General features: G+C 55.9%; 4 protein-coding genes across 11 annotated transcripts in view; 3 read left to right on the top strand and 1 right to left on the bottom strand.

Moving 5' to 3' along the window:
• Positions 1-352: 352 nt before the first annotated feature.
• PAFAH1B3 (platelet activating factor acetylhydrolase 1b catalytic subunit 3) lies at positions 353-2,818 on the bottom strand. The gene is made up of 6 exons (XM_081031907.1): positions 2,682-2,818; positions 2,495-2,589; positions 2,212-2,301; positions 1,452-1,568; positions 1,251-1,373; positions 353-681 (listed from the first exon to the last, which is right to left on the bottom strand). Exons 2-6 carry the CDS (start codon positions 2,570-2,572, stop codon positions 394-396), a joined length of 696 nt encoding a protein of 231 aa, XP_080888033.1. The 5' UTR covers positions 2,573-2,589; positions 2,682-2,818; the 3' UTR covers positions 353-393.
• PRR19 (proline rich 19) lies at positions 2,662-7,609 on the top strand. 4 transcript variants are annotated; one of them, XM_081031905.1, is made up of 4 exons: positions 2,662-2,822; positions 3,451-3,786; positions 5,590-6,214; positions 6,301-6,837. In XM_081031905.1, exons 3-4 carry the CDS (start codon positions 5,596-5,598, stop codon positions 6,762-6,764), a joined length of 1,083 nt encoding a protein of 360 aa, XP_080888031.1. In that variant the 5' UTR covers positions 2,662-2,822; positions 3,451-3,786; positions 5,590-5,595; the 3' UTR covers positions 6,765-6,837. The 4 variants fall into 4 exon arrangements, with proteins under 4 accessions (XP_080888031.1, XP_080888032.1, XP_080888029.1 ...); XM_081031906.1 differs by having other exon boundaries at positions 2,734-2,822; positions 3,451-3,621; positions 6,301-6,835; XM_081031903.1 differs by having other exon boundaries at positions 2,756-3,055; positions 3,451-3,621; positions 6,301-7,609.
• An 851-nt stretch (positions 7,610-8,460) lies between these two features.
• TMEM145 (transmembrane protein 145) lies at positions 8,461-17,036 on the top strand. 5 transcript variants are annotated; one of them, XM_081030590.1, is made up of 15 exons: positions 8,479-8,813; positions 9,553-9,627; positions 9,742-9,819; positions 9,904-9,990; positions 10,101-10,202; positions 10,289-10,373; positions 10,467-10,538; positions 10,648-10,716; positions 11,142-11,222; positions 11,303-11,381; positions 11,514-11,607; positions 12,341-12,513; positions 13,390-13,510; positions 15,524-15,730; positions 16,690-17,036. In XM_081030590.1, the coding sequence occupies exons 1-15, from the start codon at positions 8,496-8,498 to the stop codon at positions 16,768-16,770; spliced, it is 1,722 nt and encodes a 573-aa protein (XP_080886716.1). In that variant the 5' UTR covers positions 8,479-8,495; the 3' UTR covers positions 16,771-17,036. The 5 variants fall into 5 exon arrangements, with proteins under 5 accessions (XP_080886714.1, XP_080886712.1, XP_080886715.1 ...); XM_081030587.1 differs by having other exon boundaries at positions 8,483-8,813; positions 16,217-17,035; XM_081030586.1 differs by lacking the exon at positions 16,690-17,036 and having other exon boundaries at positions 8,469-8,813; positions 15,524-16,194.
• Positions 17,037-17,511: 475 nt separating this feature from the next.
• Positions 17,512-27,926, top strand: part of MEGF8 (multiple EGF like domains 8) — a 37,283-nt gene continuing 26,868 nt past the window's right edge. The window contains exons 1-8 of the mRNA XM_081033122.1: positions 17,512-18,366; positions 22,978-23,141; positions 23,388-23,594; positions 24,279-24,459; positions 24,540-24,628; positions 25,156-25,571; positions 25,995-26,140; positions 26,267-26,389. Of these exons, the coding sequence (XP_080889248.1) occupies positions 18,180-18,366; positions 22,978-23,141; positions 23,388-23,594; positions 24,279-24,459; positions 24,540-24,628; positions 25,156-25,571; positions 25,995-26,140; positions 26,267-26,389 (1,513 nt within the window). The 5' untranslated portion in view covers positions 17,512-18,179. The remainder of the gene's footprint in view (positions 18,367-22,977; positions 23,142-23,387; positions 23,595-24,278; positions 24,460-24,539; positions 24,629-25,155; positions 25,572-25,994; positions 26,141-26,266; positions 26,390-27,926) is intronic.

Here is a 27,926-nt window from a genome sequence, read left to right on the forward strand (position 1 = left end):
AGCACACCAGAAATTCCAGCCAGGGAAACAGCGTGGCGAAGATGGGGGGCCGCCTTTGGGAGCTGGGCTTTGACTGTTGGGCCACTGTTCCCAGAATAATTGCGTGACCCTAACCCTATAGGGTAGTGATTGCAAACTGCTTTCACCTAGTGTTACTGATTGGTAATGACTGCCTGGGGCACTACTGTGATGGTAGAAATCCACGTGACTCCAAGAACCAGAGTGCCTTAATGGTTTGGTGATGCCTGCCCTGGGCAGAAACAGAACACATTGTAGAACTGCAGGGTCACAGATCAGGGCTGAAGTTGACGTACCCAGATGGGCTTGGCCACGAAGCAGGAAACGGACGGGAGACTGAAGAATAAGAATTTAATGTTGCCGGAAGGCAGATGTTTAGGGGGTGGGCTCTGGCCGGGGGACACCCTGACCCTGGTCTTGGGCCAGCAGGCGTAAAAGCAGGGAGTGCAGGGCCCGGCAGACAGGTGTGTAGCCCAGGCGGCTCAGGTGCAGGTAATCATACATGTCATGGTGGCTTATGGTGCCATCTGAGTGCACAAAGCCAGGGTCAGCATCTAGGAAGTGGGCACGTGGATGGCCAGCCAATGCCTCCCGTACCAGCTCGTTCACCCGTCGGTTTTTCTCACGAAGTGGGTTAGGATGCTGGCCCCTCGGAAGTAGGCCCTGAGGAGGGGCACCAAGAGTTGTGAGAAAACATCCTACCAACATGTGGGTCTGAGCAACATCTCTGCCAAACTTTTCCAACCCCCACCATGAAGTCCCCAGGTGCAGAATCTACAAAGGATGGGAAACTGGAGGACTGGAAGGGTAGTTGTGCCTGATGTCCTGTCTGAGCCAATTCACTAACAACCTGATGCTAGTGTCTAAGTACTGCTCATAAAAATGACATCATGGCAAGGGGTCAACCCCTCTTTCAGAGCAGGAAATAACGTCCCAGGTAGAAGTGATGGAGCCTAGATTCACCCCAGGAATGCCTGACAACTTTCGGTTATTCAAGCGTTTTTGACACCCCAGAATCTCCAGTGCTCCCCTGCGCAAAAAGTGCTAATTGGTCCCTGAACATCTCGTTATCCACAGCTGCTTCGATGGGTGTAGCAAGCTTCAATGTGAAATTTTGCCTGAAAGCCACTGCTCTGCGCCAAGCTGCCCAGAACTTTGCCTCTGGTCTGAGAACACCGGAGGGGATCTCAGACCACTGCCATTCTTCTTTCCCTGCCCTCCCTCCTCCTTACCAGCACCACGACTCGGGCCTGGGGCTGCCGCTCATTCACCAGTTGCACGATGGCCTGGATGCCGCCAGCCACCTGCTCTGCTGTGTGCCCATGGTTGTTGGTACCCACCCAGACCACCACAATCTGTGGAAAGAGAGGCATGAATCAGTAGTGAGGGAGCAGGCTAAGGGGGCTTTAGTTGTCCACCCAAGCTCTGCTCACCTTGGGCCGGATGTGTTCCAGCTCCCCATTCTCCAGCCGCCATAGTACATGCTGTGTGCCATCACCGCCAATGCCAAAGTTAAGTGCATGCAGAGGAGAGAAAAGCTCCCGCCAGATCTGTAGGCAAGAAGTGGTGTGGGCACAGGGGCACTGTCAAGCATGGACCAGCACCTGGGGTCCAAATGTTAACCAAATGTCATTACGGAAGAGCCTTGTTTCATGGAAGCAGTCTGGTTAAATTTCACCTTGAGCAAACCCCAATATGGTCACACCTCACTTTATGCAAATCTATTATAGTCTCCCATTCACTGAACCCCATAGAAGACAGACTCACTTTATAGAAACCCATTCTGCTTGAGCTATGCATTGAATCAACAGCTGAACGTCATTTTGAGGAAATCCATTATGGTTTAACCTTGCTTAGTGGAAAGATGTCATAATCAAGCCCCCTTTGTGAAGAGCTATTACTGTTGGCCTTCACTTCGTGGAAAGGACAATACCTTTGGAAATCCAAATCCATTAAGCAAACAATAAAGAGCCTCCTCACCTTAGCTCACTATACACAACCCCAGCCAGACATAGCCAGGGCACACATTTCCTTCTCAGTAGAATGTTGTACCTTACAGGGAGATTCTGGGTTCTGGGCGCTATCTGAGGGATATTTCAGGTACCTCAAATCCCGCCTAGCCTGAGGTTTCATCCAAGTGTGTCAGTGAGAACCCAGGCCTGGGTGGGGCAGGAGGAGGAAGACGGGCCTCACCTCGCAGTGATGCATTAGCTGGACCAAAGAGTCCCCGATGAAGACGACTTCGGGTTCCTTATCTTTGTTGTCTGCCACGAACCGATGGTGCTGCGGGGACGAACAGGGGGGAGTCAGTGGCACGCGCGCGCTCCTGGGCCCGCCCCGCCCTGCTTCCTTAGGCAGCACCACCCCAACTGCCCTCAGTTTTCCAATCAGGTAGTGACAGTCGCACGAACCAGCTGAATTCTTGAGCCCCCCACCCCCATCCCGACTCCTGAGTGTCGCGGGTGGGTTCGCTCACCAGGGATATCCAGCGACCGTCGCCCTGCACGTCCTGCACTGGCGTGGGCTTGCTGGCTGGGTTGCCCTCTCCGCTCATCTTGGCGCCTGCAGCTCCTGCAGGAAGAGCGAGCGAGGTCGGCCCTCGAGTGTTCTCGAAATAGGTAGCTCCGCCACGCCCACCCTTACCCCTTCAGGCAACAATGGACCTTCCGGACGCCCGCAGTCCCGCGGTGGACGACGGCCGCCGGGCACCGCCTCCTCTCCAGGGGCGGAAGTCTTCACTTAGGAGGGGAGGTGGATCAGGAACGGTTGCTTCCCCCGCGGCGGCCGCGCAGTGAGCTCGTCCGGTGCTTCCCGCTTGGGCGCGCCCCACTCTCTGGCCTGGGCCGGGGCATCTAGCCTACCCCGGCACCTGGGGGTGGGGGGAGGCGAGACCATCCACCACCCGTGGGGGGAGGAGGAAGAAACCATTCCACTGGAGTCACCGGGTGGACTGAACTACCTGAAAGGCCGAGAGTGGGCGGGGAAAACCTAGTGCCCTGCCTCGTGGGAAGAAACCATTTGCTGAAGGGCTAGAAATGTGAGGAAGGAACTATTAACTGTGTGTGTGTGCGTGTGTGTGTTGTGTCCCATTCACGTATTGGGGGGAGGGGCGTGAGTGGACTATCTAGCGCGCGTGCGTGCGTGTGTCCCATTCACGTGGTGGGGGGAGGGGAGTGAGTGGACAAGACCATTCTTGGATCCTTTGAAGGGGTGGCTCGTATACACCTGGCTAGGCGGGGACGCTCCCAGTTTTTACTGATGTGGAAGAGAGTAAAGGAAGATGGCAAAACGTGAACATTAGAGGCTCAGTTGTAAGGAGACACTCTAACGCGGCTCCAGGACTTTAGTGAGCTTATCTGCTCAAGGGCCTCCCCTGCTCAAAAACAGCAGTTTTGTGGCATAAAATCTAAACAATACGTTTTTGCATTACAGACGTCACTGGCCCTACAAGGAGGGCAGAAGAAGGTGCAAAAAAAGAGAGGAAATTAGAGACGCTGCAAGGCCCAGGTCCAGCCTGGCGAACCTCCCACAGCAGCTCATCTTGCAGATCTGTGGCCTGTGCTCCCCTTCCTAAACCTACAGCGGACCAACAACTTCAGCTGGGTGTGTCTGGGCTCTGAAACCTACATCCACAGCCAAGGCCACCTAAGGTTGAAGACTTTGAGGAAGACCTTAAGTCTTCCCAATCTCCCTGTTCTAGGGGACCACACACCCCTAGACCTGGCTATATTCCCAGATGGGACCTTCCTATCTATTCATTCCTTCTAGGTAGGTTGATACTGAGATAGATTAGTCTTATTTATGTTTTGCCTCAATCCACTTGTCTGGAACAGGGTCTAACTCATAGTACCAAGTACTGTGCCTGCTCACAAGTACTTGTTAAATCAATATTAAATTAATGGGTTAGATCCTGGCCTTGTCCCAGTGTGTTCGGGGAGACAGATTCAGACACAGAGCTGAGAGAAGGATCAAGGTTGCGATTAAGGGAGGAACTGGGGATCTCTAGGGAGGAGGCAGAGAAGGACTCTGACGGTGTGGGGTGTCCTAGGAGTAGTATCTGAATTAGGTTTTGAAAGATCATGAAGGTTGGGCAAGCAATATTACACAAGTAATATAGTTTATTGGGCATGCGGAATGCTCTGGCATAGCCTGCTTTTGAAGTCTACTGAGACAAGTGCAGAAAGATAAGTTGGAGAGGTAGAGGCAGTTCCTGAAGCAAGGCTTAGTGAGAAACAAAGCTTCGAGATATTCATTCACCAAGCGCTGTTTTAAGTTAGGTGTTAGCTCATTTCATACTTTCAGCAACCGAATGAAGGACATACTATTACAAAACCCATTTTACAGATTAGAAAAGTAAGGCTTGGAGCAGTTACACAATTCTCCAAGGTCACACAGCTCAAATGTAGCAATCTGGGCGTTTGAACCTAGGTAGTACAGCTCCAGAGCCTAGCTCTGAATGACGATGCTATACTGATTCTCTAGGTATGGAGTCTATCTTTGAGCACTGGGGACTGCCTGTGCACCGGATGTACCATGGTCCTTCACGCCAGGCCTTCTCTCAAGTCCCAGACAGAAAGCCCGCCCATAGATCTCTAAACCAATCAGCATTCAGGAAGGGGGCGGGCCTAGTGGACCTCACAGCCTATTGGTGGCTGGGAGGTGCCTAAGGACAAATGAGAGGTTTCCGAAAGTGATGCTGGGAGGGATGGGGCTATAACCGGCACTCTAGGCCTGTGGCACGTGCCCCTGAGCCTCGAGCCCCTGAGCCTCGAGCGTCTAAGACGCAGCGAAGCGAAAGGGCGTGGGAGGGGCGCGCGCATGCGCAGGACACCTGGCCTGAGGCATCCCGGAAGAGGGCCAGGCTCAGTAAGCTAGGGTCGCCACCGAAAAGAAGCCATTGAGCCCCCACAGCCACGTGGGGTGGGCAGGGCGCTGGGTTCTTTGGGCAGAAGAAGGTGAAATGCTCCTCCCCCACTTCCCTTCACCGACCGTAACCCCCCCCTTTATCTACCTCAACTGCCCCACTTTTGCCTCTTCTCCAGCCTCACTCCCCCAACCCCCGTGACCAGGTCCCAGTCTGCGATAGCTCTTCTGTCACCCTTTCTGTGTCCTTCAGGCTTTCTCTGTCCAACTTCTCTTTTGCTGTCACTCTCTCCTGTCTTCCTTTTTTTCTTGACCATATCGCTCCCCTTTCTGCGCTCTCCAGCACCTCCTCAGCCCCAGGATTTCTCTTCTGTCCAAAATCCCTTTTTGGTCCACCAGATCCCTCCAGTCTCATGATCCCTTTCTCGTCCCCATCCGTTAGGTATTTTCCTCACGTTCCTATTCCTTATTACTCTTTCTGTATTCCCTAACAAATCTCCCCCCTCACCGTGGCTCCCTTGACTACACCCCACCCCTGTGACTCCTTCCCTGACCAAGCCTTTTCCCATCCCTCTTCGCACACTTGTTTCTCTCATCTCATTTCTCCAAATAGTACTCCCACTTCACCCCAAAGCATCTCTTCTTACTACTCACTTTTAGGTCCCTCACTTACCTGCATGCATGCTGATGACTGTCTTTATCTTCCAGGACGCCATGGACACCCGGGCACCAGCCACCCAGCCTTTCCAGAGGGCTGAGAAACCTGGTCGGGTCCGCCGTCGGAAGACCAGGCGGGAACGTAATGAGGCCTTGGTGGGCAGCCGCCGGCCATTGGCCCGCCAGGATCCTCCTGTGGCCAGTCGGAATCCACCTTTAGCCCTCCGGGATCCCGTGGGCCCTACTGCCTCCAAGCTGGTGGTCATCACCCAGGGCCGGCTGAGCAGGGAGCACCGGGGCCTCTTCAACCACGAGGTGAAATCTCTGGATGTGGCACGGCTGCTGAGCAGCGGGTCCCTGGATCCAGTCACCCCCACACTGACTACCAAGCCTTCCCCAAGCCCAGACAGGGCCAGAGAACCAGCCTCACAGGCAAGAGGCAAGGAGAACCAGGTGCCTGGAGGCTCGGGCCCAGGCCCACCTAGTCCTCCCAAGCTCCCTGGCTTGGGGCAGCTGCTGGCGGAGCTGCAGTGTCATCTGATTCTGCCACAGGCCTTCCCCAGGAGGAACCTAGTGCAAGAGGCCAGGGACGCCATCGTGGGTACCTTACAGGCCTGCCATGGCTGTGTGCCTGACCTTATGGTGGTGCTCCGGGGCTGCCAGCCACCCTTGTCAGGTGAGCCCACCTCCTGTTCCTTGTGTTCCCTTCCCCTTGTCTGTTCTAGCCCAGCTGCCCCTCCATGCTTCTTTTCTTTGTGCCAGGGACCAAGCCTCGGGGCCCTGAGAGACGAAGAATGACACCCTCCTGGGTCAACAGCCCTGAGCAGGCCCCAGGGGAGAGGAGGCGACAGGGGACAAACTCATTCACCTTTACCATGCCTCACACCTCCAGCATTCCTGCTACACACAGGGTGAGCGTGGCACCACCGAAAACTCCCTGGCTACCCCCATTGCCCTCAATGTCTTCGCCATCTGGGGTGGCCTGGGGCCCCCCAACTGCCTTTGACCTGCTGAAAAGCATCTGGCTGGTAGCCACACCACCCCCTCCCCTGCCCTGGGAGGTTCGCACACAACAGCCCCTGCCTCACCTGCCATCACCCTTGTTGCCCCGAACCTCTGCCCTGGACTGGAGTCCCAACCCCCCCGTCCTGCAGCCCAGCCTCTCCTGGTTGGTGACTCAGAGCAGCCCAGAGGCCTGGTCCTTTCCACCCATGAGATTGTACTGAGAGGGCTAATGCTGGGATGGGGGCAGGAATCCTGCACTTCCAATCACCTCAATAAAGTATCTTCTTCCTGGCCCGCTTGATTTTTAGTGAATGGCTGACTCGAGAGCAGCTTATCTTAGCTCTGAGTTCTGGGTCCAAAATAGAGGGGAAGATGCTGTCACTTATCACCTTCCTAGGGCCTGAGGGGCCAGCAGGCTGGAGAAACCTAGGGCTTCAGTCAGTCCAAAACGTTCACCCATGGAAGGCAACAATGTGCTAGACTCCTGGCTCTGGCAATGCTGGGGTCCCAGAGTGAGTGAGATAGGCTCTGTCCCCAGGAGATTCCCAGTCCAGTGGTGGGTACAGACAGTCCCAGCCCCAGTGGTTGCAACTGGGAGAGAGAGGTACAGGGGCTTGAGGAGTCCAAGGATGGAGTATAGGCTCTGCCCCAGGGATGAGGAAGGTCTTAATAAAAGAGCTGACACCGACCCTTGTATTTCTCAAGATTGGTAGAAACTTGCTAGTAAAGGAGGAAAAGAACATTTCAGGCAAGGGGAACAGTATATGCAAGGCCTGGAGGAGGGTGAATAGGGGATGTGGGACCATTTTCATTCAGCCCATATCTGTAGACCATGCCGAGATCTAGAGGGTCACATCGGGGCTCTGCCATTGAGGGGCTCCGGGTCTGCTGAGCAGCAGAACAGTGTGTGAGCATGGTTAGGGCAGGAATAGCAGATGGCCTGAATCTGGCCCACAGACTTTTTGATTTGGCCCATGATATATTTAAAATTTTTGAAATCAATTGCCTATTGTTATAAATCAGACAGTTTCCTTTTTAAAGAAAAAGAATTGCATTTCTGGCTTCTAAAAACAAAAATATAAAGAAAAAAGGAAAATGATTTGGCACCCCACCTGTTATCCCCCCAGCAACAACTGGCTCAAGCCAAGTAGCAGAGGCCCCCTTTCATTGGGACCCACACTCTCCCTTGAAAGTGTATCACTCTTTTATGTTTCCTGCTTGCCCCCTGGCTTAGAGAATTTAAAAATGTATTTTGAAGAGCAGTAAATTCTTTGCAGTGGATGGGGAGGGATGAAGCTAGAACTATGTTGGAATCTGATCAGGAAAATCCAAAACCCAGGGCCTTGGAAGCTACACTGTGAAGCTTTTTCAGGGTTCCCCATTGCCACTGGGAAACTAGCTGGGTACCACCTTAGTTTGGAAGGGACTGGACTGGGAGATAACAGGGCTGTGACTTGGCTGAGGTCTTATGGCGAGAAAGAGGCAACGCTGTGATTTGAACCCAGGCAACTTATTTGAGTCTGATTAATGAGCTGCTTAACACCTCTGTCTCAGCAACCCAGTCGCACAACCTTGTAAGCAGTGACAGGACAGGGTCAGGCAGGGGGTGCAGTGGTTGAGGCGGAGGGCTCTCTGCCACCTCAGTGTTGTGTGACCCAGAATAAGTGGTTTTTCCCTTTCTGTCTCTCTCTTGGCACGTAACAGTGCAAGGGGTCTGGAACGCTGACACCTCAGGTGGACCCAACAGGGGATGGATGGCTTGGGGGAGTGGATGAGCAGTTTGTGGACTAAATTGCGGGGAGGTCAGGACAGAATTGGGGTCTGGCAGTTGTGGGCCCTTTAGAGACGGCAGTCTGGAGGAGGCACAGCTTGGGGGAAGGTGAGTTTGGTTTAGGACACAGGGAGCTGGAGACTCCCAGAGGGGAGACGGCAGCTAGGCCTGGGTGGACAGGATGGGAAAGGCGCGTCCTCTCCCACGGGGATTCAAAAGGGGCCCGACTGGGCCACCTCGGAGGAGGGGGCGGGGAGCGCGGCGCCCAGCGGCCCCTTTAATCGGGGGCGCGCGCTTGCCGGTCCGCGCGCTCTCGCTGCCGTCGCCGGGCCGGAGCGGGAGCCGGAGCGGAGCCGGGGCCGGGGCCGGAGCGGGCGGAATGGAGCCCCCGCGCGCACCCGCTCTGCGCCGCCTGCTGCCGCCGCTGCTGCTCCTGCTGCTGCCACTGCCGCCCCGCGCCCGGGCCAAGTACGTGCGGGGCAACCTCAGCTCCAAGGAGGTGAGCTCGCCGAGCCCTTCCCTCCCACCCGTCGGGCCCCCCGGGGAAGGGACGGAGGGAGGGGCGGGGGAGAGGGCCGCCAGGCCCCAAGCCGCCCCTCCTGGGCGGACCTGGAGAGCCGCTGGGGTGGGGGTCGGGGTTGATGGGGGACCGGGTCAGGGTTGAGGCCGAGGGGAGCCTTGTGGTCCAGAGGAGACTGGGCGGTTGTAGGAGGGACATTGAGGTCAGAGCTGGGTGGGGAGCAGGGCCGGGTTGGTAGAGTGGGAGTTTGGGGTCGGGGTGAAGGGACGCCGACGTGGTGCTGAAGGGACAGCACTTTTCACTCCGCAGTGAGTCCAAGCTCCTGCTCAGGACCAGGAGAGGGCCTGGAATATTTCACAACGCAGGGTGGTCAGTGGTACCGTCGTGGGATGGTGTGTGGATTATGGGGGATACCAGTCGGAGGGTGTCTGGGACAGAAAGTGGCGGGGATGGGGATCTGGGCCTCCAGGTCTTTCTCAGAGAGCCTGGGATATGGGAAAAGTGTTTGAGGGAAGGGGAGGAAACTTGGGGGGCATCTGAGGCAGGAATCCTGGACCCAAGGTGAAGGGATCACAGAAGAATTTTGGGGGTGACTTGTTCCCCTTATGCTTCTTGGGAAACTAGGTACTGAGGGTAGGGAAGAAAAGTTGGGGGTCTGTGGAGTCACACAGAGTTCTCAAAGGACTCAGAAGAGGGTTTGACTGGGCCCCTTTTTTAGGACTGGATGTTCCTGACGAGATTTTGCTTCCTCTCCGATTACGGCCGATTAGACTTCCGTTTCCGATACCCTGAGGTGAGCCTTTTCCAACCACTCCCACACTGAAGCTGGACACTCCCTTGGTCTCCTGAGGCAAGGGCTCCCCCAGCTCCCCACCTCCTCCAAACCCTGAAATCTCTGGGTCTGCAGGCCAAGTGCTGTCAGAACATCCTCCTCTATTTTGACGACCCATCCCAGTGGCCAGCCGTGTACAAGGCTGGGGACAAGGTGAGGGCTGTGAGCAGGGCATACAAGAAGGGGAGAAGGAAGGTCACAGCTGGTCAGGGAGTGACCATGTCCCTGCCTCCCCAGGACTGCCTGGCCAAGGAGTCAGTGATCAGGCCCGAGAACAACCAGGTCATCAATCTCACAACCCAGTATGCTTGGTCAGGCTGTCAGGTATGGGCCGAGCCCGGGGGACTGGGCAGGTGCTGAAGGTCAAGGGCCCGGGGGTGGCAGACATGGGGGTGGCAGACACGGCCGGCCTTCAGCTTCTCACTCCTCCCCAGGTGGTGTCGGAGGAGGGAACACGCTACCTGAGTTGCTCCAGTGGCCGCAGCTTCCGCTCAGTGCGTGAAAGGTGGTGGTACATTGCACTCAGCAAGTGTGGGGTAAGAGGGTGGACTTTCTCCTCCTTGCCCTTCTGCGGACCCCCTATCTGCCCAGAGCCCCCCTTAGGCTTCCACACTCCCCACAGGGAGATGGGCTGCAGCTGGAGTACGAGATGGTTCTCACCAACGGCAAGTCCTTCTGGACGAGGCATTTCTCGGCTGATGAGTTTGGTGAGCATATGGGGACCCCGAGCCCAGAGCTGGGTGCCTGCTGAGGGACACCCAGCCCAAATGAACTGTTTCCTCCTTCTGCCACATGTACAGGGATCCTGGAGACAGATGTGACTTTCCTCCTCATCTTCATCTTCATCTTCTTCCTCTCCTGTTACTTTGGATGTGAGTCCAGCACATGGTGTGGGGAGGCTAGGACATGGCAGGCGAGGGGGAGATGAGCTGCTCTCCCATTCTGTCTGTGAACAGCCTATCCCTACCCTACCCGTTCTAGATTTGCTGAAAGGTCGTCAGTTACTCCACACAACTTATAAAATGTTTATGGCCGCAGCAGGAGTGGAGGGTGAGGTTTAGAGTATCTCAACTTTTGAGTTCTCTGAAAGTCGGGACTTGGGGCCCAGATACCCAGGCCTGAGGGAAGAAGGGCTGGGAACCTGAACCTCTGGGTCTGAGGGAGGAGGGGCTGGGGGCCTGGACTCCTGGGTCTGAGGGAGGAGGGGCTGGGGGCCTGGATTCCTGGGTCTGAGGGAGGAGGGGCTGGGGGCCTGGACTCCTGGGTCTGAGGGAGGAGGGGCTGGGGGCCTGGATTCCTGGGTCCTGGGAGAGGAGGGGCTGAGGGCTTGGACTCCTAGGTCAGTGGGAGTAAACGGTCTAGAATCCTGATGGGGACAGAGAAGGGTTCTGGTCACCTGGATCACAGTGCTAGGGATCAGGGATGCCCCAAAGACAGTTTCTGTCCTTTCCTCTCTCTGCCCATCCTCCCCTCAGTCCTAAGCCTCCTGTTTTTCTGCATCTACTGGGGCCAGTATGCCACTGATGGCATTGGCAACGAGAGTCTGAAGATCTTGGGTGAGAATGACGGGGGCCAGGGTGGGCACTCGGGATCCTCTCCGACTATGTCTGAGCCGCCCTCTCCTCCCTTCTCCCAGCCAAGCTGCTCTTCTCCTCCAGCTTCCTCATCTTCCTGCTGATGCTCATCCTTCTGGGGAAGGGATTCACGGTGACACGGTGCCCAGGCTGGGTTGGGAGGGAGTGCTGGGGATGGGAGGCGGCTGGGCTAGGGAGAGGGTCTGGGGGGTGGTCGCCCCCTCCTCCCTGACGGCTCCACCCCTGCCATCTCCTCTCATGGCCTGCCGCCAGGGGCCGCATCAGCCACTCGGGCTCTGTGAAGTTATCTGTCTACATGACCCTGTACACCCTTACCCACGTGGTGCTGCTCATCTATGAGGCCAAGGTGAGTGTCACCTGCCACTGCCCAGGCCCTGCTTGTTCCCGCAGAGCTTTCGTGGCTTCCCTCCTCCAGCTGTCTGCTGGTCCTTCCTCACACCCCACTCCTGGCGCATGCATCCTCTCTTTCGATTTCCCGCCTTCCCATCTGTCTAAGGGCATCCCTCCCCTTTTCTCTGTCTCTGAGTAGCTTCTTCCTCCTCCCTCTGTCTCTCACTATCTGTCACATTTATGTTCAATGTCGTGACCAAGATTTCAGGAATCACACAGACCCACTTAGACTCCCCCACTTCCCAGCTGGCTAACCTTGGGTGATGGCCCCCCTCTCTGGACCTGTTTGCTCCTCTAAAATTAGGAGGGTCTAAGCCACACCAGGAACTCCTCTACGGCTCTATAGCACCTTGACTTTGACTTTAGCCAAAAAGCGTCTCTCTTAGCCTCAGTTCACCTCTCTGTGAAGTGGGGTGATCCTAAGACCTACCTCATAAGAGTTGACACAAATGGAAAGCTTCTCCATGGTGTTTACTCCCTGTTGGGCTCATGGTAGCAGAGGTATTCTCTTCCTATCTTCGTCATCTTCTCTCTCTACCTCTGTATGCTTCTGACTCCATCCTTCGCTCTCCTGCTACTTCTGTCCTGACCAAGTACTCTGCCCCCTGGGTGCAATGGGGTGGGGTTTTGGGTCCCTGTGTAGAGAGCAGGAGTCCAAAGCTATGAAGAACCCTTTCCTTTGGGTCCAGTTCTTTGACCCGGGCCAGGTACTATATACGTATGAGTCACCAGCGGGCTACGGGCTCATCGGGCTGCAGGTGGCAGCTTACGTGTGGTTCTGCTACGCCGTGCTCGTCTCCTTGCGCCACTTCCCAGAGAAGCAACCCTTTTACGTGCCCTTCTTTGCTGCCTACACCCTCTGGTGAGATGTGCTGGGCCCCCAACCTGTCCCTGCCTCCTGTCCGGGGCTCCCCAAAAGTGGCTATCCCCAACTCAGACCCTTCTCAGTGACGCAGATGGGCTTTCGGGTCAGGAAACTGTCACCAGAATCGGCCACTACTCCCTGAGTGACCTGGAAAAAATTACTTTCCCAAAGTAAAAAAAAAAAAAAAAAAAAAAAGGTGTGCCTCTGGCTGCTTACGTATAGTTTGTCAAGAATATATCATATCCTTCAAAGGGTTATCTTGAGCATGCATAGGGCAATATATTAGGACTTCGTGTCTGGCATATAGTAAATGTTCAATAAAACTAGTTGTAATTTTTGTTGTTCAACATAATATAGCAGTAGGCAGATTCTAAGCCAGATTGCCTGGGTTCAGATCACATTTCTAAAGCTTGTAAACTGTGTGACCTCACACAAGTCAATTAACTTCTCAGCCTCAGTTTCTTCATCTGTTTAATGGACATGGAAATTGTACCTGCCTCATAGTCACTGTGAGAATTAACTGAATTTATATACACAAAATGCTTAGAAACGGGTCTGCCATGTAGTAAGTCATTAGTTGTTATTTAATATGTTAATCCATTCATCAAGCATCTATTGATTTCCTATCAGGTACCAAGATGTGGGGTGGGGCAGAACTGAGTTCAATTTAACCTAGTCCTTGCTCCCCAGAATTTCCCAGGCCAGTGGGATTCCTGCCTCCTTTTAACCTCTGGCTTCTGAAGGTCACACTGGCTTCCCTCCCATTTGGGACCCACCTGGAGCCTGTGTGCATGCATGGCAAGGGAGTTGGGACCACAGGGTGGGGTGGAGGGCAGGGGCAATGTCTCTACCAACCCACCTCATCCCCTTCAGGTTCTTTGCGGTTCCTGTCATGGCCCTGATCGCCAACTTTGGGATCCCCAAGTGGGCCCGGGAGAAGATTGTCAATGGCATCCAGCTGGGGATCCATTTGTATGCCCATGGCGTGTTCCTGGTGAGGATGGGCATCTGGTGGGGTGGGAAACCTATGGAGGAAGGATGCATGAGGCTTCCCGCCATTGATCTGCCTGAACCTTCTCTTCTGAGCTCTTGATCCATTTCCTTCACTTCATCCCTTCAGTCATTAAACAGACACTTATTGAGAGCCTGTTGGGTTCCTGCAGGCTACTCTGTGTACCCCAGACTCCACCTTCTTCTATTCCTCTCTCCCACCTTGTGTCCTGGACTCTTTGCCCCTCTCCATATTCCCATTTTTGACCCTGTGTCCCCAGTCTCTCCTACTTCCCTTCTGTATCCCCACTGCTTCCCACAAGCCCCTTAGTCTCTATTCTACCCTTCCCCCACACATTCTCCTATCTCTGCTGCTCCATCACAGACCATTGTTCAGGAAGCAGCAGCTGGGGTGGGCCAGGCTGGGGCTCCAGAGGCATAGAGCTGAATGACATCAGGAGGGTACCAGCAGCAAACCTGTTCTTTGCCCTGGTTTACATCTTATCTGGTCTTCCTGGTGACAGATCTTATATTTATTCATCCATCCATCCATCCATCCATCAAGCATTCAGTGGGCACCTATCTCAAACTAGCCTCTGTTTCATGTTAGGAACACCCATATGTATTTATTCCTGCCCTCTTTTTAAATTGTCAGAGCGGCTCCATGACAGAATGGATAGTAGTCATTGGACCCACTATATAGAGAGGAGAAGCTAAGAGAGGGAAAGTGACCTGCCAGGACTCCACAGCCTTTGGTGGCAGGGCAGGGACTTTGAACCCAGTCCTTCTCCAGCAGACCACAAGATCTGGCATTAAAGGGAACCAGACAGGAAATAGGGATCACTGAGGGCCCCAATTCCTGTTGCCAGGGGTCCACCATGTGCTCTGAGTAGGGAAGGTACTCATCCATGCAGGGGGTTCCGTCATCAGCTACCCCAGAGCCTGACTTCGATACAGACTGTCTTCCAGGGTCGGTCCATCTTGAGGCTTTGCAGAAGTTAGAAAGGGACAGAGGAGAAACGCTGAGAACCCACTATGTGCCAGGCCCTGCACCAGGGGTTTTCATGTCCACCTTCTCCTCATCTTTCCAAGTAGGCACTGTCATCCCTTTTTCCCAGTTAGGCTCAGAGAGTTTAATCAACAGGCCCCAGATCCCATACTCAGTGAGTTGTGGGGCTGAGAGGTGGGGTGCAGACTCAGAACAGCAAACGCTGTGTGTACCCTTTCTGCTGTATTTCACCTTCAGCCAGTTTCCTTCCTAAAAATGCTCACGTTAGCTCAGCACAGCTGCACTGCTGACATTCCACTGCTCATTGATTTCAGCTCCTTATTCATTTATTTAGCGCAGCCTCAGAGGGGCTGTGCTGGGCTTCCTGGGTGCAGTGCTAGTGTCATACCCAGTCCCTGTCTTTCTAACTGGCTAATTGGGGACATCTCTACATTCAATCAATATTTATTGAGAGCTTATATGTGCCAGGTACTGTTCTAGAAGATATTGGGGATTCAGCAGGGAACAGAGCAGTCAAGTTCCTGCCCTCATGGAGTTAACATTCTGGAGTCTATCAGTTGCTGTGCAATTTAACTGTATGTGTTTATGAGAATATTCTGTGGTTTTGCTGTCCAACATGATAGCTACTCTCCACATGTGGCCATTGAACACTTAAATGTGGCTAGTGTGACTGAGAAACAAAAATTTTAGTTTAATTTTGGTTAACTTAAATTTAAATAGCCACATATGGCTAGTGACTATCGTACTAGACAGCGCAGGACGCTATAGCTTAACTAGTCAATGATAATTCAGTGATCAGGGCTCTGATGGAGGAAAGCACGGACAGCGGAGCAAGAGTTGTGATGGAAGGAAAAGGTCAGAGAACCCTGGGGAGGCGCCTAATCCCATTTGAAGGGTTGCAGGGCAGTGTGGGGGATGTCAAGTGAAGGGGAATCTGTAGGATGTTTATGGAGATGGCCTGAGGCCTGGACCGCGCTTCTCCAAGCTGTACTTGGTCCCTCATCCCAGATCATGACACGCCCGTCGGCGGCCAACAAGAACTTCCCGTATCACGTGCGCACGTCGCAGATCGCCTCGGCCGGGGCCCCGGGGCCCGGAGGGAGCGAATCGGCGGACAAGGCCTTCCCGCAGCACGTCTATGGGAACGTGACGTTCATCAGCGACTCGGTGCCCAACTTCACGGAGCTCTTCTCCATCCCCCCGCCCGCCTCCTCCGTAAGCCCCGCGCCCCCGGCGCCCGAGGAGCTGCTGGCGCCGCCCCTGGAGTACCTGACCCCGCTCCCGGCCCCGCCGCCGCCCCCCGCGCCCAGGCGCCTGAGCCCACCCCCGGCCTTTCGCACGCCCCGCGCCCCCATGCCGCGCCGCGACCGTCCCCCGGCGCCCGCGCCCACCCTGCCTGACTGGGTCCTGGCGCTGTTGCGTACACCTCCGCAGACGCCCCGCGCCGTGCCCCCGCCGCCCGCCTTCCGCGGCTCGCCCCCGCCTCCCCCGCCGCCCGCGGAGTTCGCCCCGCGCGTCCCGACGCCGCCCCTCGAGTACCTGGCCCCGTTGCCCAGGCGCCCCACCACCCGCTCCTTCCCTGACTGACACAGGCGCCCACACCTGGGGAGGGGGGTCCTCGGGGGGAGGGGGACGGGCCTTCGGGGCCGCATCTGCCCCCCATGGGTCCCGGACGGCCTCTGACCCTGACCCCCCTCCCAGGCCGGGAAGCAGGTGGAGGAGACGGCGGTGGCGGCGGCGGTGGCCCCGAGGGGCCGCGTGGTGACCATGGCCGAGTCGGGCGCGGCCTCCCCGCCCCCTCCCACTCGGTTCCCCAAGGCGGCCGACCCAAGCTGGGATGGCCCGACGCCACCCTACCAGCCGCTTGTGCCCCAGACGGCGGCGCCCCACACCGGCTTCACCGAATACTTCAGCATGCACACGGCCGGGGGCACTGCACCCCCGGTCTGAGCAGCCCTGCCCGCCCCTGCCCCACGGGCCGCGCGCCGGGCCCCCGCCGGGCTCCGGACGCCCGCTCTATCCCGGCCCCAGGCCTGGGCCATCCCAAGCCTTCCCGACCCTCCCCACCCCGCGCGCCCAGGTCGGGGTGCGCAGTGTCCCGCTCTCCCCCGACCTACCCCGACTCTTGTGCCAAACGGTCCCGCGGGAGCCGCTCTCCCCGTCCCCTCCCTCAGCCCCTGCCCCGAGCAGCGCCGGATTCTGGGCTCCCGCTGTTCCGTGACCTCCGGCCCCCTGGCCCCCTCCGAGACCTCTGACCCCGCCGGACCCAGGAACAGCAGTGACGATCGCCAGGACCCTGCCCGTGACACTCCAGGATTCCGCGACCCCGAGCTACTGCCCCCGGGACGGATATTGTGAAGCTGGTCTCGACTCTGAAACCTTCCCTTGGATGTCTGTGACCTCGGACCCGTGCTCTGTCCACCCGCATCTCTATCCCGAGGACCCTCCCTCAGGTCCCCGGCAGAAAGACTTTTTTCCCTTCTTGCCAAAATAAAGAGGATTCATTGAGTTTTTATCTATAAGATGGCCTCTTTTACATTTTGATGGTGCTCAGAGACGCGGCCGAACGAGGACCGTTCCAGGCTCAGGACCTCTGTGAAACGCAATTTTGGCAAAGGCCTGCAGTAAGCTGACCTTTGTTTTGACCCAGAAGCTGGGAACACTGAAGAAAGAGTCATCTAGCCCTTACTGCAGCGCTCCTTTATTTTTTACCTTCTCTTACCCACTCAGAGGTAGAGGCGCCCTCCAGTGGCACAGGCTTCGCTCAGCCACCCGCACCCCGAGTTTGGGTTACGATGTTAGCATTGCGCATGTGCAACTCTCTCGGCGCAGACCAAGGAGGTCACTGCTGCGCATGCGTCTGGGAACAAATAGGCGGCGATGTTCCCGGAAGTCTCCATTTGTGGAGGGATGGGGTTGGGTGCTCCGTAGTCCTCCCAGGGCCGCTCTGACCTGCGGCTCCGCGCCTTCTCGCCTCCTCTTCGTCCTCCCTCCCACAGCGGCCGCTCGGCCCCGCCTCCCCGCCCACCCAGCGGTCTTCCCAGGGCCGCTCTGGCCCGAGTGTCCCCTCGTCTCTTTGATCTGGCCTATCCGACTCCGGAGGGAGGCGCGGGTGGGTGAACGAGGGAGTGAGTCTATGGGGCCCAGGCCCGAGCCCCTGAGGACGGGCTCCGCCCCCGGCCCCCGGTCGCGCCCCGCCCCCGGCTGGAGTCTCTCCGGGACCATCCCGGCCTGGCCCGGCCCGGCCCGCACCCTTTATGGAGTCCCCCGCCCGGCTATAGGGCTCTTCGCCCCCTGGAGACCCACCCGTCTCTAAGGTCCGTTTCGGCCTGCAAAGGTCCGCGCCTGTAATTGCTGGACACCATTTATGGAGTCAGCCAGCCTATGGGGGCCTGTGTCTATAAGGGACTCCCACGGTCCCTAGGGGTCGGCCCTGTCCATAGCGACCCCATTTACAGGGCCTATCATGGGTCTCTAGAGCCCAGCCCTCGACTTCGAGAGCCCGTCAACAGCGGCAGTTCCCTTAGCGGCGTTTGCGACTCCTGGACCTCCCCGGTCTACAAGGCCATGTCCCGTCCATAGAGGTCGCGTTTGCAGGGCCTCACGCCGGTGGAGGGTCCGCCCGGGTCTGTGCCTTCCGTAAGGGTCAGAGCTGGAGGCGGCGATGGCCCTGGGCCGGGCTCTGGCCGTTGCGCTGGCTCTATCTTTGGCCGTGGTGGGGCCGCTGTCCCCTGGGGCCTGGGCGGGGGACTGTAAGGGGCAGCGGCAAGTGTTGCGGGAGGCGCCAGGCTTCGTGACGGATGGTGCTGGCAACTACAGCGTCAATGGCAATTGCGAGTGGCTCATCGAGGGTGAGTGGGTCCGCGTGGGTCACACACCCATTCACTCATAATTCATTTGTGCCCTCATTCATCCACTCACCACATTCCCAGAGCCTGGTTCTGGTCTCGGCCCTTTGCTCTAAACAGCAGCCAACCTGGGCCCTGCCCTGCAAGGCCCGGAGATCCGGTGGGGGAGTTCCACCCAGACCCAGATGGACAGTTACAAACCAGGAGCATCAGTGAGTGGTATTCTGAGTAGTTGATAAGAACTGGGGCTCTGAATAGGAACTGGCTTTGAATTTGGGTTTCACTTCTTACACTAGCTTTGTGAATTTGGGCAGGTGGCTTCCTGTCTCTGAGGTTTAGTTTCCCCTCCCCCCAAGTAGGGATAATAATACCTACCCCATAGGGTTGTTGAAATGAAACGAGAACAGGTATTTAACGTGCCTGTCAGGTAGTAAGTGCTCAGTACATGGTATTAGGACTATTACTGTTGTTATTTTTAAAGTACTTCAATAACAGCTCCCACCCCATCGCCTTCATCTATGTGCCAGACATTGTATTTGCCACCGAGACATAGCAGAGACCAAGGCAGTTCTAGCAATCCCCAATGACTTGGGGCTTGGCATCCAGTGGGGGAGACAAAGACATTAATAGACAGTGATAGCCCAGAGGTTGGGACTGTGATGGAGGAACCCCACAGGCCTGGGGGAGCCCAGAGGAGGTGCCTGACCTGGGAGTGGGAGAAAGGTCTTCCTGGAGGAGCACATGTCTGAGATGAGACCGAAAAGGCCAATAGGAACCAGCTAGGAGGATGAGGAGGGTTGCAGGGCAAGGGAACAGCCCTGCAAAGCCACCAGCCCTATCCTCATGGGTTCCCAGTCCAGTGGGGAAAGCAAACCCACCCCCAGGGAGTGGGAAGCCCAGAGAAGATGTCCATTAGCCTGGGTGATAGCTGAGAGCCGAGGCATGTGTAGGAGGGAGCAAAGGGGTGTTACAGGCGAGGAGAATAGCCCGTGCAAAGGATTGGATGCAGGAGGGTGTGCTGCTTTTGAGGAACTAGAAATGCAGTGTGCTGCAACACAGAATACAAAAAGAGAAACCATGAGCCAGAGGCTGGAGGTTGGTGGGAGGCCGAGGGTGTATTTTGAGGTGTATTGTCATTTTGAGCTGTGTCCTGAGGGCAATAGAGAGGTAGAAGTCCAAAGACAGTAGTGGCCAGAGAAGTCCAGGAAGGCCTCTCTTGGCAGTGGATGTAGGATTTGGCCTCCAAGGAGAGGTGGGGGTCCCCCAGAGGAGGTCCTGGGCAAAGGCCAGAGGTGTGACAGGGCCTAGATTATGCAGGGCCTCCTTTTCTAGGCTGTGGCACTTGGTCTTTATCTGGGGGCAATGGAGAGCCATGCAAGGATTTTGAACAGGGAAAAGACATGGTCTATGTTTTATGTATTATTATCTATGGCTGTTGTGTGGGGTATGGATGAAGCATGTTTCTTGGGAATATGTGTCTGTGCCCAGCTGGGGAACCATTCCTGTCTGGCAGTTGAGAACAGAATGGAAGTTTGTGTATGTGTTGGGGGTATAAATTATCCTCCGGCTTTGAAGAGCCCCAGTGTGCACAGGGCTGAGACAGAAGGAGGTGTAGGGTTAGATAGATGGGCCTAGGGGAGTGAGAAGACTCTTCTGGGGGTCACAGAGGAGGAGGCACTGGAGTAGGGTTCTGAAGCATGCATAGGAATTTACTGGGTGAGAAAAGGGAACAGCCTCTGTGAAGACAAAAGAGAGGCTGGTGTGTCTCAGGAGCCGTGTCTAGGTTTGGCTGGACTGTTGGCTGGGAGGTGAGGAGGGCGCCACACGCAGGGGAAGAAGGGCTTTGAAGTTCATGTAGAGCAGTTTGGCTTTTTTCTTGGGATTGAAGGGGAGCCACAGACAGATTTTGAGCAGGAGTGGGGCTTTGCTCTCAGGCTAGGTTGAGGGCAGACTGGGATCCTGGTGTGCTAATTTGGCAAGAGAGGATGAGTTCTAACTGTGGCGGTAACTGAGGCGGTGGAGAGGCGCGGAGAGCACTGAGAGATGTTTGTGGCATTTCACGAATGAGACTTGGGAACCAACTAGCTGGATGTTGGGATAGGGTGGAGTCTGGGAGACTTTCAGACTCTCCTTGATCTCTCATCCTTCCCAATGCCTATCATCTCTAAGAACCAATATGTTCTCTTATCTATTAAGAAATAAGCCACTGACCACGTTCACACTTTATTGTACCCAGTCCTCATACATCCTCATGAATAAGAGTCATCTGCTTTTGAAAAGCAGGGGGTTTTGTGGTTGGATCTCTGTTCAGGATAGCATGGATGTTGGGCCCATGTTGGGTGGAAATAGGAGACCTTGAACTTTGGGTGGAAACAGGGAAGACAGATGGTGAGCTGGCATCCAGCAGGCACTTGACAAAAATGTACTTGTGTGAGCTTTATAGTTTGGTTGAGTCTGGTAGGACTCTGGGAGGTCTGGTTGCCTAGTCTGACTGAATGGTTCTTCTGAATTCCCCAGACCATGGCTCGGGGTCTGTTATGTTCTCTAGGACTCTAGTCAGAGCTGAGGGAGAGCTGCCAACTTCAATATTCTGTCTTTTGTGCATTTCCTCATTCCTTCATCCAGCATTCCTCAGCCCTTGCCCAGCAGCAGGCCCTGTGCTGGGTAATGTCGGGGAGGGACCCCAAAATGAGTTAGGCCCAGGCCCTACCCTGTGGGCCTCCTGGGCTGCAGGGATGACAGACCTGGACACAGCTGGTCCTGGCCCAGGTAAATGAAGATTATAATGGAAAGTGATAGCCTCTAAGAGGGGCACCTAACTCAGGCAGGGGGCATCAGGGGAGGCTTCCTGGAGGAGGAGATAGGGAAATTTGCTGGTGGGAAGAGAGAATGTGCTAGAGACAGAGGGAGAAGCTTGTGCAAAGGCCCAGCTTCTGATAGGACTGCAAGCAACAGGGTGATGTGAGACAAGGTGAGACTTCAAATGCCAGGTTAAGGAGCTGGATTTTCTCTTGGGAATGGTGGGAGCCATGGAAGGCTTTTGAGCAGGGGAGGGCCAGGGCCAGATGTTGAGTTGGGAAGATCCCTCAAGGACCCATATCAGAGCAAGATGGGAAGCCAGGAGGCCAGGAAGAAGGCTGGATCAGTGGTCCTGGTGAGAGAAAATGAGGCCTGGGCTGGCATGTTAGAGTCGCCATCTCTAATCTTTACACTAGTCTTAGTGGGTGGGGACAATTATCCCCATTTTGCATCAAGGAAACAGGCTCGGATAGCCCATGGCCCTGGTCCAAGATCACACAGCTAGTGAGTTGTGGTCGAGTCTACAGATGAGTCTACTGAGGGGCATGGGGGACGAGGCTGGCCTAGGGTCCTCCAGCAGGTCAGGAGCAGAGCTCGAATCCAGGTCTCCTAGTGTGAGATGTGGCATGAGAGAATCTTCTGAAATTGGGATCTGGCAGAGAGCAAGAATAGTCACAGTGCTAGGAGTAATGGCCTTAGGAAGTGCTAGGCCCCATTAAGCACTTTACATGCGTTATTGCCTTTCATGTGGGCCCAGTCAGATATCAGCTGGGGCTGCAGTCCTCTGAACACTCACGTCCAAGACGGCTACCTCTCAGGGCTGGCAATTGATGCCGGCTGTCAGCTGGAAGCTCAGCTGGGGTTGTCAGCTGGGATGCCTACATGTCGCCCCTCCATGTGGCTTTGGCTTTTTGGAGCATGACAGCTGTGTTCTGAGAAGGAGCATTCTATGAGGCCCAGGTAAAAGCTTCCAGGCTTCCTTTGATTTAGCCTCAGAAGTCCCAGATTGCCACTTCTGCTGCTTTGTATTGGTCAAGCTAGTATCTGAGGCTCTTCCCAGATACAAGGGCAGGGCATCGGCCTTCACCTTTTGATGGGAGGCGTGGCCAAAAAATGTGAATTCACCACTTTACAGATGAAGAAACCAATCCAGAGAGGTTAGGTGACTTGCCCAAGGTCACAAAGCTAGTAGCTAGTAAGTGGCAGAGCCAAGATTTGAGCCTAGGCAGTCCGGCTCCAGAGTCTGTGCCCTTAGCTACCACAATAAACAGAGATGAGAACCTGGCTTGGGCAGAGAGGAGTTGTGGTGCTCCAAGTTTCGGCCTTTGTCCAGGGGAAAGAAATGGGCCTCTTCCCTCGGAGCTCTGTTTGGCCTGGAACAGGGGACCCTCACAGAGGCCCTTCTCCATCTGGGATATGCCTCTCTGCTTGGGCCTCGGCCCTAAGCCCCAGGCCTGGGCATGTCTGCTGCTCAAGAGTAAACGGGAACAGCTCTGTGTGACCACTGGGATGGGCTTCCTCTCTCGGCACGTCAGTTTTCCTGTGGGAACAGTGAGGGGTGTTCAGCCTGATCTCAGGAGCCATTTCCAGGGCAGATACTGCAATTCTTTCTCTGAATTTCTGTCCTCTTGCTGTCACCGCTCTGACCTCCCTGGGCTATGAGATCAGGCGCCCATCCACGGCACGGCCCAGGTCTAACTCATCTTTGGGGCCCCCAAATCACGTGGAGCAGGGCTTGTGTTATTGAGTGGGCTGCATGGAGGCGTGTGGAGAGGGTCCACGTCTGAGCCGGGCCCCTCTGTTCTCATTGCCCAGCGCCGAGCCCCCAGCACCGAATCCTTCTGGACTTCCTTTTCTTGGACACGGAGTGCACATATGACTACCTGTTCGTGTACGATGGCGACACCCCCCGTGCGCCACTGCTTGCCAGTCTGAGTGGCAGCACCCGGCCCCCGCCCATTGAGGCTTCCTCAGGCAAGGTTAGTGGGGCCGGGCTGGGGGCTCTGTTTGGACGATCTCCATGTGGGGGGGTGGGGGGGTGAATCTACACAGGGAGGGGCAGAGAAACAGCAGGAGAGACTTGACATCAGACAGGACACAGGCCCTGAGAAAGGTGGAGAGAGACAAAGGAGGTGGGGACCCTTTTGGGGGCATGGGGTGGGGACGGGGCAGGAGTGGCCGGCGCCCCGGTTCAGTCCCGCAGCCCTGCCCACCTGTGCCCACAGATGCTGCTGCACCTCTTCAGCGACGCCAACTACAACCTGCTGGGCTTCAACGCCTCCTTCCGCTTCTCCCTGTGCCCGGGGGGCTGCCGCAGCCACGGGCAGTGTCGGCTCCCAGGGCTGTGTGCCTGCGAGCCAGGCTGGGGGGGCCCTGACTGCGGCCTGCAGGAGTGCTCAGCCTACTGTGGTAGCCATGGTACCTGCGCCTCGGTGAGCCTGTCTCCAGCTGTGTCCTCCTGGGGCTCTGATCTGTGACCACATCTGCTGCTCCCATCTCCTGGATCCGACTGTGCCCCTGCCTCCTTCCACCACCCCACCCTCTGCCATGACACTGACCCCGCCAGGGACCCTGATCTCGCCCACAGTACTGCCTTCCCTTTCCAGATCCCACCTCACCTATTACTCCAACCCAACCCCACCTTCATCGGGGGCCCCTCCTTTACGTGAGCCCATTCCTGTCCTCATCTACAACCCACCTCTCACCTGGGAACCGGCCCTCTTTCCTCTTGCCAGGCCCCACTCTATCCTCCCACCCAGCCACTCTGTCTGGCCTTGGGTCCCCAGCCATGACTTGGACTTCCAAGCGTATCCATCTTTGGACCTGGATCGTGCCCTCCTACCTTGCCCTCCCCAGATGTGAGCGCTTCCAGCTCAGGCTGACACTGACCTTACCACTGTCTCCCTTTGCCAACCTGTCTTCTGTCTGTCCTCATTTTTCTCTCTGGGTCTCTCTTTTTCCCTTGGTCTGTCTTCTCCACCTCTCTCTTCTGGTTGTGTCTATGTCCCTTTCTTCCCCTGTCTGTTGGCCTGTTTTCTTCCTGTCTCTGTCTGTCTCTCTTTGCCTCTGTCTCTTTCTCTCTCTCTATCCCTGCCTTTGTGTCCTCTTCCCCCCAGCCCCTGGGACCGTGTCGCTGTGAGCCTGGCTTCCTGGGACGTGCCTGTGACCTGCACCTGTGGGAGAACCAGGGGGCTGGCTGGTGGCACAACGTGAGTGCTGGGGACCCCGCCTTCTCTGCCCGTGTCGGGGCAGCTGGTGCCTTCCTGTCCCCGCCGGGGCTGTTGGCCGTTTTTGGAGGTGAGCATGTGTGGTGTGCGTCTGGGGACTGGAGACCTGACAGCCTGTGGCCAGGGCTTAAAACCGTCTACCTTCCACAGGCCAGAACCTCAACAGTGCCCTGGGTGACCTCGTGCTGTACAACTTCTCTGCCAATACCTGGGAGCGCTGGGACCTGAGTCCTGCCCCGGTATGGATCCTACTTCCGCCCTGCCTGGAGGCACCTGTCCACTCTGTCAGTCCCAGCCAGGGCCCCCCAGAGCCACCCCTTCACCCCACAGTCCCCACAGCCCACAGCTTGATGTGGGAACATCTACCCATCCATGTCTGCTTTCTATTGTGTTTTCTTCTGTTTTGCTTTATCTCCCTTTCTGCATCTTTTCCTTCTGTGTGTCTCCTGTCTCTCTTGGTCCATCTCTCTGTTTTTGTCTTGGATTCTTGGTTTTAGTGTCTTCTTCTGTCGGGGTTGTACCTCTGTTTCTCTCTGCTTTTCTGTGTCATTCCTGTCTCTCTGACTCCACCTCTCTTACTGTGTTTCTGTCTCCCCACTGTTTTTATTTGCATGTATCTGTCTATCTGGGTCTGTCTCTTTTCTCTTTGCGTATCTCTGTCTCTGTCTCACGTCTGTCTTTCTCTCAGTGTCTGGCTCTCTTTGTCATTCTCTGTGTTACCATCTGTTCCCCTCTCCATCTCTATCTTCTGGTCTCTTCCTCACAGGCTGCCCGTCACTCGCATGTGGCTGTGGCCTGGGCTGGCTCCCTGGTATTGATGGGAGGTGAGCTGGCCGATGGCTCCCTCACTAGCGATGTGTGGGCCTTTAGCCCCCTGGGCGGGGGCCACTGGGAGCTCCTGGCACCACCTGCTTCCAGTTCCTCGGGGCCACCAGGCCTGGCAGGTCACGCAGCTGCCCTAGTGGACGACATCTGGCTCTATGTGTCTGGTGGCCGCACCCAGCACGACCTCTTCTCCTCCGGCCTCTTCCGTTTCCACCTTGACAGCATCAGTGGGGGCTATTGGGAGCAGGTGATTCCGGCAGGTGGGCGGCCCCCTGCCGCCACCGGCCACTCCATGGTGTTCCATGCCCCATCTCGTGCCCTGCTGGTTCACGGTGGACATCGGCCCTCCACTGCCCGGTGAGTGACCTGCCCCACAACCCCTGCCCTGCAGGACCAGGCCTGGCCCAACACCTGGGCCTTTAGTCTTTTCTGTTCTTTGCCCACTGATAGACTTCTGCAGTCATGCACTCCTTCCTTCCTTCACTCACTCTCTCACTCTCTAATCTTTCATTCAATCAGTTGGTCACTTGCTTCTCCACACTCTCCCACCATCTGTCCTTCCCACCATCCTCTGTTTGGTGTCCAACCCTGGCTAGGTTATGGGGGGGAACCCAGACATGAATCCAACCTGGGTCCTGCCCATGGAGCCTCTAGTTCTGAGGGGACATAAACCCAGTCATAGCACGTCTCAATCCTGGATGGTCACTCAGCTCTTAATAGTGCAGAGGAGGGAGAGGGGCCCCTCCTGCCCTGAACCCCTCCTCTGCCCCACCCCTGTAGGTTCTCTGTGCGGGTGAACTCCACTGAGCTCTTCCACGTGGATCGGCGGGTGTGGACAACGCTGAAGGGCCGGGAGGGGCTTCAGGGTCCGCGGGAGCGAGCCTTCCACACGGCCAGTGTCTTGGGCAACTACATGGTGGTCTATGGTGAGGAGGCTCCCCCGATCCCGCTTGCCTGCCAGGGACCCTGGCCAACCATGAGCTGAGGCTCCTTGAGTGAGTGTCCCCCATACCCCCAGGCTTGCCAGCTGTGCCTCTTTCCTCCTTTCCCAGGGGGCAATGTGCACACCCATTACCAGGAGGAAAAGTGCTATGAAGATGGAATCTTCTTCTACCACCTCGGCTGCCATCAGTGGGTGTCAGGGGCTGAGCTTGCCCCACCAGGAACACCTGAGGGTGAGCGGCCCCTCTATTCCCTGGTGGGCTCCTGACAGTCACACTTACCCCCCACAGTGAATCTGGGTTTGGACAGGAGCCACTGCAGTCTTTGTCAGGGTGAGCAAGACATCCTGTTAGAGCTGGCTCAGGAGGCAAGCCTGTACCGCAGACAGGACTAGGGCATTGTAGCCATGGAGATGGGAGGCAGTTATAACAGCATCAGATCCAATCCAGGTTTTGCCAGTTTCCAGCTGCCCCAGGGAACTGCCGATGAAGAAGCAACTTTTTCACGGTCACACAATGGGCAAGTGGCAGAACCAGGATGACTGGCCCCAAACAGCTATCTGTACAAAAACCATCATTTAATCTCTCTGTGCCTCAATTTCCCCATCTGTAAATGGGGATTATAATAACACTGAAGCCACTAGGCTATTGTGAGAATAAATTGAGATGATGCATGAAGAGTGAAGACAGCCTAGGGAAGGGCTCAGCACGTTGTTTTTCCATTAGCAGCTGGAGTCCTTGGGCAGGGCCAGGTGACTCACCTGGAAGTGGGTGTGGAGAACCTTTCAAACTCATTAGATCAGAGGCTGCTTTGAGAACTGGAAGAAAGCCACAGGCCCTCTCCTCAGAAGGACATTTATATGCAAAAAGTGGGCATATCATTTCAGGGGACTGTGGACTTCCCAGAGGCCTGCCTGTCTGTTCTCACACCCCACTGAACAGAAGAGTAAGGACAGAAAACAAGCATAAGGAAGGGACATTAACACTTAAGGGGTGGACAGGAGGAAGGGTTTCCAAGGAACCTGATGTGACCGTCAGGGACAAAACTCAGGCTTGGTATGCAAGATCTCCGATCCAGGGCTCTTCTGCCTGTGGCTCTTCTGCCCCTCTGTCCCTCTTTTAGGCCCCTTCACTGGGCAGGTGAGAGTGTGAGGTTTCTGCAGGCCTCTTCCTCCTCTATAGTTTGTGATTCCTTGAGCCGAGTCCCATGTGCTTACAGAGCATACAGGTTATTAAGAGGGTGGGGGAGTCACCAATCACTGACCTGTCAGTCAGGACTCTTGATTGTAAGTGACAGAAATTCAACCCAACCAGTTTAAGCAAAAAGAATTTCTTGGCTCACTTGAGTGAAAACTCCTGGCTTCAGGTTGGGCTGGATCCAGGTGCTCACAGGGTAGCATTAGCCGTTTCTCTCTCCAGTTCTCAGCTGGGTTTACTTCATTCTCTAGCAGCCTTGCCTTTTGCAGGTGGTCACCAGCAGCTCTGGGGTTATATTTTACCCCTTTAAAATGCCCAGAGGGGAGAGAGTGCCTTTTCCCCCAAGAATTGTAGGAATTGAGTCCCATTCCTGAACTGATAGGTTTGGCTAAAGCCTCATTTCTGCCAGAAGCAGGGATGGCTCAACTTGAGCCTTGTGGACTAGGAGTGGGAGAGGGTGGTTTTCCAGAGGAAAATCAGAGGCTGTCACCAAAAGGGAGGCTGGTGCCTGGGCAAACAAAAACAGGTGAGAGCCAGGCCGCCTGCTTCACAGCTCCCCAAGGGCGGGGTGATG

Source organism: Rhinolophus hipposideros, assembly GCF_964194185.1.
Source record: "Rhinolophus hipposideros genome assembly, chromosome: 21".
Taxonomy (NCBI): Eukaryota; Metazoa; Chordata; class Mammalia; order Chiroptera; family Rhinolophidae; genus Rhinolophus; species Rhinolophus hipposideros.

What these genes read in the sequence shown, in the direction of transcription:
- PAFAH1B3 (XM_081031907.1), bottom strand. Translation starts at nt 2,572, where the DNA reads ATGAGCGGAGAGGGCAACCCAGCCAGCAAGCCCACGCCAGTGCAGGAC. An exon ending in ACGGTCGCTGGATATCCCTG is followed by an intron (nt 2,302 to 2,494) that starts GTGAGCGAACCC and finishes TCGTCCCCGCAG; the next exon opens with CACCATCGGTTCGTGGCAGA. An exon ending in AGCTAATGCATCACTGCGAG is followed by an intron (nt 1,569 to 2,211) that starts GTGAGGCCCGTC and finishes TCTTGCCTACAG; the next exon opens with ATCTGGCGGGAGCTTTTCTC.
- PRR19 (XM_081031905.1), top strand. Translation starts at nt 5,596, where the DNA reads ATGGACACCCGGGCACCAGCCACCCAGCCTTTCCAGAGGGCTGAGAAA. An exon ending in CTGCCAGCCACCCTTGTCAG is followed by an intron (nt 6,215 to 6,300) that starts GTGAGCCCACCT and finishes TCTTTGTGCCAG; the next exon opens with GGACCAAGCCTCGGGGCCCT.
- TMEM145 (XM_081030586.1), top strand. Translation starts at nt 8,496, where the DNA reads ATGGGAAAGGCGCGTCCTCTCCCACGGGGATTCAAAAGGGGCCCGACT. An exon ending in CGAGAGTCTGAAGATCTTGG is followed by an intron (nt 11,223 to 11,302) that starts GTGAGAATGACG and finishes CCCTTCTCCCAG; the next exon opens with CCAAGCTGCTCTTCTCCTCC. An exon ending in TGCTCATCTATGAGGCCAAG is followed by an intron (nt 11,608 to 12,340) that starts GTGAGTGTCACC and finishes CTTTGGGTCCAG; the next exon opens with TTCTTTGACCCGGGCCAGGT.